General features: G+C 34.3%; 1 protein-coding gene and 1 long non-coding RNA gene across 11 annotated transcripts in view; both read right to left on the bottom strand.

The window, feature by feature from the left end:
- The window catches only part of LOC125658617 (protein regulator of cytokinesis 1-like), a 53643-nt gene that overhangs the window by 20788 nt on the left and 22376 nt on the right, over positions 1–10479 (bottom strand). For all 9 annotated transcript variants that reach the window (XM_048889925.2, XM_056150603.1, XM_056150607.1 and 6 more), the window contains exons 9-10: positions 1845–1991; positions 1131–1247 (exon numbers count right to left, since the gene is read on the bottom strand). In XM_048889925.2, the coding sequence (XP_048745882.2) occupies positions 1131–1247; positions 1845–1991 (264 nt within the window). The remainder of the gene's footprint in view (positions 1–1130; positions 1248–1844; positions 1992–10479) is intronic.
- On the bottom strand, positions 4930–9462 carry LOC130050460 (uncharacterized). 2 transcript variants are annotated; one of them, XR_008798902.1, is made up of 3 exons: positions 8708–9462; positions 7761–7827; positions 4930–5309 (listed from the first exon to the last, which is right to left on the bottom strand). It is a non-coding gene; the product is annotated as an uncharacterized LOC130050460 (long non-coding RNA). The 2 variants fall into 2 exon arrangements; XR_008798903.1 differs by lacking the exon at positions 8708–9462 and having other exon boundaries at positions 7761–7994.

The following is a 10479-nucleotide window of genomic DNA, read 5'->3' as shown; positions in this document are numbered from 1 at the left end:
GTCAAAATTGCAACTACCAATCAAATTTCTCGCTTCATATCGATAGGATATTATCCCACAATTCCATGCATTATTTATGTAAGGAAAAAAAAACCTGGCGGCACCCACGATCATGACTTCTTTATTGCATGTTTGTGTTTAAATTTTAAACTTTGGCGACATTAGGTGATCTTTTCATGCATACTTTAACGAAGAGGACATTCAAGTATATCTGTTCTTGTTCAATTATCAAAGCCCCGAGATCAAATATCTTCAAATCGGTTTTAATCGCTTCCATTTCTTCATCAGTCACCATCTTTAATAAGTAACCAAATACAGTATATAATGAGGATTCTCATTGGATGCCAATGACACTTCTGTCTTTGTAGCGATTGGTTATTTTTTCATGTAAATTTGTCCTCTGGCGTGACCATCTATGGGATGTTGTTAGATGTTTGTGTAGCGAGTATTTGAGCTAACCTAACATCTAATTTTAATTAGATTGCCCCCCCCCCCCCCTCCCAAAAAATACAAAATTCCTTTCATATCCTGAAGGAGATTGTGTTCAACAGTTTACAGTTTCAAATAATATGTCTCTAATATTTACAGTTATCAAAAGTACATACATGTACAACAAAATTGACAAGATTTCGAAACTCTTCTTCAATTTAGCAAGAGATTAATTTCGTGAACATTTTTTTAAAAAGAAAACAGAGCAAAGCTTTTGGGAAAAAAAAAAAAATTCTATCAAATTACTGAGTTAGAGAGACAAGCCTATGGTATAAATGTAAAGTTTGTAGTTTATATCCAATGTTTTCCAAAAGAAGCAATTTTAAATCAAAATACCAAAAATTACATCAAAGCATCATTTCTATGTTGTCTTAATTTGGTTTTATGCCTTTTTTTTTTTTTAAAGTCAAATTGACGCTAAATTCAAACTGCAATGTTGTAAATGGATATTTAGAAGGAGCAATTGGCCCTTTACCAAAATGTAAAATAAACACATCAAAAATATCTTATCTACACATTTAAGAATTATCTCCCCTTGCTCAAAATGGGGAAAGTTACATTCCTGATGTAGTTCAATTTACCTTTAGTCTCAATCTGATAAACATATATACGTGATAGGAAGTGAGATTTGCAATACCGACCTTCCTCAGTTTAGATGGGGTCTTTGTGGGAGTAGTTAGGAACCTTTTCTTGGCAGGAGTGGATGGCTTGCTGCCATAAATCATTTCCTCTTCCATAAGACGAGCCTTGGCTTTGTGCTACAGAACAGAGAGAGAAAAACACAATGCAACATTATTAACATTAAAGTTAATGACATTTCTTTTAAACATTCCCCTCCTTGATTGTGCCATCCATTTAGAGATGGATGATGCAAGTTTTATAGTGAAAATGTTAATTTCATTTACAAGATTCTACAATCTAATCTCGCTTGAGAATTAAAAACATGAAGCAATTTTACAAGTTCCATTCAAAATGACAACCGAGGTCACAATTTATATATTTTACTGATTCTTCAGTAAAGAGATGCTTCTATCACATGATAATTATACAAGAGTTGCAGCTGGCCTGACCACTGACAATATTTATACCTTTTGTTCTTGCTCTTGCGGCCGGCTTGACCACCGACAATATTTGATATCCTTTGTTCTTGCGGCTGGTCTGACCACTGACAATATTTGATACCCTTTATTCTTGCGACTGGCTTGACCATTGACAATATTTATACCCTTTGTTCTTGCGGCTGGTCTGACCACTGACAATATTTATACCCTTTATTCTTGCGACTGGCTTGACCATTGACAATAATTGTTACCCTTTGTTCTTGTGGCTGGCTTGACCACTGACAACAATCATACCCTTTGTTCCTTTTCCTTGACTTTCTGCTCCTCATAAGCTATCCACTGTCTCTGTACATACTCATCCAAAGCCACACCCTCCACAAGAAAGGGTCGACCATTATCTGCCTCCCATCTTATCACGGATTCTTTCAACTCCTCTTCAATCTAAATAAATCAAATTTCGATGTTTAATAAAAGCAACATATCAGGGTTCAGCAGTCATAGAAACAATATCCAAAAGCTCATCACACAAGCTGCAGGGATCGACATTAACAGTTGTCCGATTGCCCGAGGCAAGTGAAAACCCAGATCGGACGAGTGAAACTCAATAAACACTTGCCTGATGGGGCAAGTGATATTTTTAGTAGAAAATGTGATTATAATAATTGTTAAGCTTGATGAATATATTAAAATATTAGAAAGCAAAACCCAACTTCATGTAGTGTTGTTTTCTTTAACAAATTGTCAGGTTATAGCAAAGGCCCATTTTACTAGACCGTACTGTATCACCAAATGACAGAGAGAGATAATCAAAAGATGATTAGAATTACTGGTTGACAGGCTTTTTAGAGTTTGCAATATTTCAGACAACTAAGTTTTTCATTCGGACAAGTAAAACTTTGAGTTTAATACTTGCCCAGAGGGCAAGTGAGATGAAAAGTGAATGTGGATCCCTGAGCTGCTAAAAGGATTCGCTTGTCTCCCTGCTGTCCGCAGCGGATCAGCATTCAATTTCAAATTCTGAAACATTTCTTTTGTCCTGAATGATTTACCTATCAAGAAGACTGTCATCAGATTTTGACAAAAGCCAATACCATGATGCTATTCATTTCTATAGCTTGCAATTTCTCATTTGGTTCTGAGTAAAATATAACAGACCCTTTAATGTTAGACAATGAATCAGACAGTTGTTAGCCATTGACAAATGGCCAAAAGGCATAAATGGCTTTTAAGATCAATTCTATGTAAAAATCAAAGAAATCAGATAGGGTCTGGCCACTCAATGTCACAGATTCCTTTGATTTTCACAGTATTAACTTTACTTGCACCATCTTACATAATTTCAACCCCACCACCAAATTTCTACCATCCGTTGCCATGGAAACCGACAGCAGTCTATGAGGGCTAATTGAACTGCAAAATTCAACCCGTTTTGCCCATGTTTTGTCCTTGTGGTATATAAAAAATTGAAAAAGACAACTAATTTTCTCCATAAATCTCGATTCCCAATAAAATTCCCTCCTTATTTATGATATCTATATCCACCTATGGTAAAGAGTGTGTTACTGACCGCTGTACCAATGTACTATAATTTGGCACTTTGCCAAAAAGTTATTTTTTGTTGGATTTCATTGATGAATTTAGATAATTTGGAAAATACATACAGCATAATCAACTGTCATCAAAGGATGTCCATATCAAAGACTCTTAATATATATAAAAAGATTAATGGTGAAAGGTAGTGCAATAGATCTATTGTAGCACGAAAACTGTAGATTTGGGCATTTTGCCAAAACGGGATTTTTTGTTGGATTTCATTGATGAATTTAGATAATTTGGAAAATACATACAGCATAATCAACTGTCATCAAAGGATGTCCATATCAAAGACTCTTAATGTATATAAAAAGATAAATGGTGAAACGTAGTGTAATAGATCTATTGTAGCATGAAAACTGTAGATTTGGGCATTTTGCCAAAACGGGATTTTTTTGTTGGATTTCGTTGATGAATTTAGATAATTTGGAAAATACATACAGCATAATCAACTGTCATCAAAGGATGTCCATATCAAAGACTCTTAATGTATATAAAAAGATTAATGGTGAAACGTAGTGCAATAGATCTATTGTAGTGCGAAAACTGTAGATTTTGGTATTTTGCCAAAACGGGATTTTTTGTTGGATTTCATTGATGAATTTAGATAATTTGGAAAATACATACAGCATAATCAACTGTCATCAAAGGGTGTCCATATCAAAGACTCCTAATTTATATAAAAAGATTAATGGTGAAACGTAGTACAATTGATCTATTGTAGTGCGAAAACTGTAGATTTGGGCATTTTGCCAAATATTCATACTAATGATAAATAATACAACCTACACCATTTTCAGTTAAAATGAACAATATGAGCAATTGATATTTCAAAAATAAACATGGAGAAGTTTAACATATTAATAAAAATTAGTTAGAGTGATTAAAAAAAACCATGTAAACATAAACTGAAATCCAGTAGAACCCCACCCCCACCCCACCCCCCTCCCCAAACACCAAGAAGATTTTGCAATTATTTCCATAAACGAGCTATGTTACATGTACTGTATTGTCATGTAAACTATTATCAATAACTATAAAAAGTCTTCTCAAGGTATTGGGTAGATACCAATAAATTGTTCATTGTACTGCCTTGTATTTGTTGACCTTTGACCTGGAAATCATTAGGGTCATCTACTATTCATAACCAACCAACATATGAAATATCATAATTGAACAACAGGCCCAAGATACACCATTGCATAGAGTACTACATGTAGCTACATTGCACCTAGTCATTTTTAATTGATTGATTTATTGATATTTTCCGCCACACTCAACAATTTTTCAGTTTTCTGATGGTGCCCAGTGTTTATTGGTGAAAGTGAGAACCCAGATACAATGCACCTGGGAAGAGACGACCGACCTTCCGAAAGTAAATTGGGAAACTTTCTCACTTAATACCAGCGCGAGCGGGATTCGAACCCGCGCCGACTGAGGCCGTGTCATTTTGAACGCTATGCTCCAACCACTTGGCCACGGAGGCCTCTGCCATTTTTAATCTTTTGACCTGAAAATCAATGGGGGTCATATACTACCAGTGACCAACCCCTGTATGAAATATCACTATCAATCAAAGGGTTCTGAAGAAACTGGTCAGACATCAATTGTACAGAGTATTGTATTGCACCTGGTGACCTTTGGACCAGAAAATCAATAGGTGTCATTTTCTGCTGCAGAAACTGCATGAAACTTTAAAATTTATTGAAGTTTGTTCAGTGTTACTGTAATCTATGTTGACATACCAGTAATTAGTAAATTTATAATATTAACACAGAACAACTCATTTTTGCAAAGTTGTTTATTCAACAAACATGGATCACAATGTTATCCAAACAACACAATCATCTTTTTTTAAAAATCATTATAATAGTGATTTTCCTTCAACTGTTCAGTAATGAATCCTTATTCAGTAGGCTCACATAAGACACTTGCAGGTTAATTTTGCAATGTTTTAGTTACATTAGTCTTCTGACACCAAAACTTGATCTTAACTAAGTCATGGTGTTTCCTTAGAAGAACAGTTTACTGAATCAGGATGGACTTGTGTCGTGAGGTGTGTTCATTGACTGTAAAACTCGCAGTTTTTTTTTCCATTCTCAAGAGCTCTTCTTTGTCTTCTATATCACATAAGAGTCATGGAATGCATCTTCTGCTCTTCAAGTTCTAAAAAATGTGTTCAACAAATATTGAAAAGTTCATCTTATTTTTCACATTTTCATACAGTACACACCTAATTCAATTTGATTAAATTTAATTTACATGTACAAGATCATTCATGATGCTAGAATAGTAATTTTACCACTTAATTAATTACTTAGTTGATAGATTATCATGCCCGCCCACCCGCCCCTCAAAAATCATCTGTGAAATAACATAGATTTATATATCTGGCATTAAATTATGCACTTCTGTTGACAAAAACTTGTTTGTCATCAATATATTTCTTAGAAAATAAAAATTAAAAAATAAAATCTTCCCACAGTCTGCCCCATACTTTTTGGTGACCCAGGATGATAGTCTTACTAATTAAGTTGAATTGGCCTAAAGGATGTTATGTTTTGATACAGTTTGTATACATGTGTTTATGCTGTATTGAAGAGCTATTAATAGTGTTAATATTCATAAATTAACAAGATGTCCACAAACCTTATTGGTTACCTGAGTATTAATCAAATTTAAAAAAAATTCAAAGTATCACTATAGCTCTAAGGGCTACGAAATCCATGTTATACACTATATGACTCTTTTGGACCCACATTCACAACCCTGTGTTTTCGAAATTCGCAATTTTGGTACCTCTTTCTGTTTTTCCTTCATAAGCATTCAGCTTTATTTAAGGTAGTTCCACCCTCCTGTGATGTCATAATATTTTGCGGAGTCAATGATTTAATAAGATTTATGCATAACATGAACATAAAATGTGTTCGAGTCTTTTTCAATAGTTATTGTAAAAAATCTTGTATAACCATAAAATATTTCAAACGTATATGAATATAATCAATGAGCTACATTTTTCACAATGCTATACGAGTTATTTCCCCCTGATTACAGGGAGCGCGCATCACATTACTGTCATTCGATGGTGTCAAGTAAGGAATAAATAAAAAATTTGCAATTTCTGATTGCAATCAATTGCCAGTTAAGGAATTTTTCGAAGAATTAAGTGTAATGACTTGAAAACAGTATAACTGAACAAAATGTCTTAGTTACCGATTACATGTATGCAAGGTGAAGATAACGAACAGTGATCAATCTCATAACTCCTACAAGCAATACAAAATAGATAGTTGGGCAAACACGGACCCCTGGACACACCAGAGGTGGGATCAGGTGCCTAGGAGGAGTAAGCATCACCTGTTGACCGGTCACACCCGCCGTGAGCCCCATATCCTGATCAGGCCCATGTGTGTTTTTCTTGCAAGCAATGTATGGTCATGATGTAACAAAGTATGTAAATATTAACTAGTCCTCAATTTCTTTAGATCAGAATCATGATGTCCTTAGTATATCAGCAATTGTTCATTATTAATTTCTATCAATATTTTCAACAACCAAACACAACAAAACATGCAATAAGATATGCCTAAAACACATGTACAACCAACACATACATGTACATTATCAATTTATCGTTTCACAATGAACAACACTACTTGTTGCTAAATGTACACCAGATGCCAATAAACAAAGCATGTTAATTATCTTGAATTGGCATCTCTAGTGTAAAATTTTTGTTAAAATTTAATTGTTAAGAATTTTCAGGCATTATTATGAAGTCACCCCCCTCCCTCCTTATCATATGTATGCTTTCATTGTGCTCTTAATTCTAGGTGTCTGTTGTTTTAAAAACAGACTACTACTGAAATCCTCAGTATTAATTGCATAATTTGGACACAAATAAATGTCAAATACACTTATAACCCAACCCCCCTCCCCTTCCCCAACTCTACAATTCAACGAAGTGTATATCTGAAAAAGTTTTCTCCATAAAATTGAAGAAATCAAACCCTGGTTCTAAAACAAAATTCTCAATTTTGGTATAGAGCATTTTTAAAAGTACCGTCAATCCAGAGTCCTTAGATTTACAATCTATGTTAATTCCCCTTGTCCCAAAGATGCTTAAAAGAAGTTTGAAAAGAATTGGAAGGGTGGTTATCAAGAAAAAATATTAATGTTCAATTAACGTCTTATGATGACTGACGCACACAAATAGCAACATGTAGGTCACTTGAGTGATTCTCAACATTGACCTAATTAGAATTAATCATTTTTACAAATGATACTGAGCTCATACACATGTGTACATATATATGTGCGTCATTGACAACAAAACAACTAGTCTTTTTGAGTATGCTAATTAAGTGAAGTAATAAATTTTTTTTAGGAAGTTGTGATGAAAACGTTTCAAGTCATCATGTCACATAAAAAATGGATGGTCTCCTGTGATTATTCTAGAGAATTCAGTTTCCATGCAGGCTCTATAACCAAGAAACTAAACCCAATGTACCACATTCCCCACATCTATTAATTTGTTTTAGGATTTATAATACTGGGATTCAAATTTGAATTTCAAATTATGTATTCAATGTGTATGTATTAATGCTGAATATTTACCTCCTCAAAGTCAGCAACTTGGTCAACTCCATCTTTAGGTGATTTGCACAGTATGATGCTCATACAGCTGAAACACAGAAAAGCACACATTAATTACATAAAATAGTGGTCATGTACTTTGGCCAAAATATGTGATTATTGGATGAAAAAGTAAGAATTCAAAAGTATTTGAATATTTACAATTTACATTTAATATTTTTTGATTTACTTCAGTTGACAGGACCTACATGTACTAAAATTTGAGGGCCCAGTTACAGGACCCAATTCAAAATCATCAATTTTTCATGATTTAATTTTTCCAAATCAAGTGTCCTAAAGTTCATAATTACAGATATGAGAAAACTTAAAATCATAATAGTATTTGTGTGATTTCTTCTGTAGATTAGAACCATCACATATTAGTGGGAGTTACCACAGGTAAACAAACTTGAAAGTAGCCTGGCTCACCAATATATATGATTTTAACAATCTTTATCTAGAATGCACACAGGCATTCACATGTTTGTTTTTATTGTAAACTTGACAGTCAGAGAGAGAGAGAGAGAGAGAGAGAGAGAGAGAGAGAGAGAGAGAGAGGGGGGGTCATCACTTAGTATTACATAAATTAAGCCTAGTCCTTTTGAAAATTTCCACATGAAACATGATTTTATAAGTATTCCCCAATTTTTACAGATCCTGAACTCTGTGTAAATGTGATAGGAAACTCCCTGAGTTAATGTTAGGTTGGGGACATACTTAACTAGTATTCTATATTGTACACCCATGCAGTAAATGACAGGACTACTTACAATGTTCAGTCTACATGTATACCACTATAACTGACTAGCCTGGCTGGCAGTATAAAATAAATTGGGGTTCTCATATGTTTACTAAAAGCCAAATTTTCTGATACATTTTATTCAGCCTTTACTTTAGAATTTGGATTCTAAATCAAATAGAATACTTACGTCAATACAAGTTCCAACACGGCAACAGGTAGGGCTTTTTCATATTTTCTATGAATATGTCTGTCAGCCTTCTGTTTCCCTGGTCATTTTTTTTTAAGTCGGATGTGATGCAATAAAGCGTTTTAATTCCACAACATTTACTTTTTCTACGAATACGTAGACGATTGGATGCTAGAGTCCGGTGACTATGGCAAAGATCAAACGGATTTGTATTCCATGAAATAAACCGGAATCCTTTAGCACAATTGAAGATAAAGATCGTGGTAGTGAATTAAGTGAACAAAGAGCATCTGATATTGATAAACTTCTGAAGAACAAATTGAATAAAAACTCAATTTCCACCTCCTGCCATACTGAAAACAAATGAAGGCTGTTCATATCTCCAATACAAGAGAGTGTTACAAAGGGCAATAACTCTTTCTGGTGTATTTTGGTTTGTGCACCAGAGGAAACTACTGGTTTATGTGTTTACCTTTGGTTTCTCCACAAATGTGTTTCTGTACTTTTTTAAAGTAAGATTCAATACATTTTACTAGCATGTTAGTTTACACCAAATGACTGGGCAAATATATTTTATCCCTCTCTAAAAATTACATATATCAAACCCTTATACATCATAAAAATAATTATTTCTATTGTTTTCAAGGATTAAATAAATACAAAAAAAATTCTAAAAGCTAGAACCTAGCTCAAAATAATTTTTACAATTGTTGTTTTTATAAACAATAGCGTTTAATTTTTGATTATTCAAAATATAACATACATGTGCATATTTTGTCCAGCTGTTGTTAGAGGATCGGTTTCCATGGCAACCGTTGCTAAGTCAAACCTTTGCATGTCCTTTTTGTTTTATATCTATCATAATATTGTTACACACAAAGTTTCATAAAAATCTGTGACATACCGTGGCCACTGAATTTTGATAGTTACATAGAATCAGTCTTAAATTTGGTTTGTTGGACAGAGAGGCCGAATGGATTTTTTGATTAGTTGGTTGGCACGGCAAAATTACTTACAGTGTATACTACATCAACAGATGAAAATTTGGGATTAAATGCCTTTGATTGATTGATTGATGTTTTCCGCCACACTCGATAATTTTTCAGTTATCTGGTGGTGCCCAGTTTTTATTGGTAGAAGAGAGAACCCAGATACAATGTACCTGGGAAGAGACCACCGACCTTCCAGAAGTAAACTGGAAAACTTTCTCACTTACTGGCGCGAGCGGGATTCGAACTCGCGCCGACAGAGGTGAGAGGCTGTGTGATTTTGACCGCGATGCTCTAACCACTCGGCCACGGAGGCCCCTTGCCTTTGAAGAAAAGGGTTAAAGTCAGAGAGAGAAGCAACAAAATCTACACTAATATGGCAATTTGTGTCCTGCAGTACAGCAAATGAGAGAAAAGGCATCAAACAAAGAGGAGGGTTAATGTCACGGGGAGGCAGCAAAATCTACACCAACATGGAGATTTGTGTTCCGCACCACAGCAACTGACAGAATAGGCATCAGATGATGATAGGCAGAATAAGAAGTAGCGTAAATGTCTTTATCACTAACAATCAATAAAAAAATTTAATATTAAAAAAAAAAGGGAAAAAAAGTTTTCTTTAAAATTCAAAACCCACAACAACTTTACAACAGTTTCCAGCATAGAGCAAGCATTGGAAAAACCTCCCAAAATGCGCAATGGCAGAATAACAATATTGGGAGTGTACAGAACATTATCTGGAACTACTTAACCTCAAACTCAATTATGTAATCATGAAAATAG

The sequence above is a fragment of the Ostrea edulis genome, chromosome 9, assembly GCF_947568905.1.
Source record: "Ostrea edulis chromosome 9, xbOstEdul1.1, whole genome shotgun sequence".
NCBI lineage: Eukaryota > Metazoa > Mollusca > Bivalvia > Ostreida > Ostreidae > Ostrea > Ostrea edulis.
The sequence above is the reverse complement of the archived record's forward strand: the minus strand, read 5'-3'. Positions and strand labels throughout refer to the sequence as shown.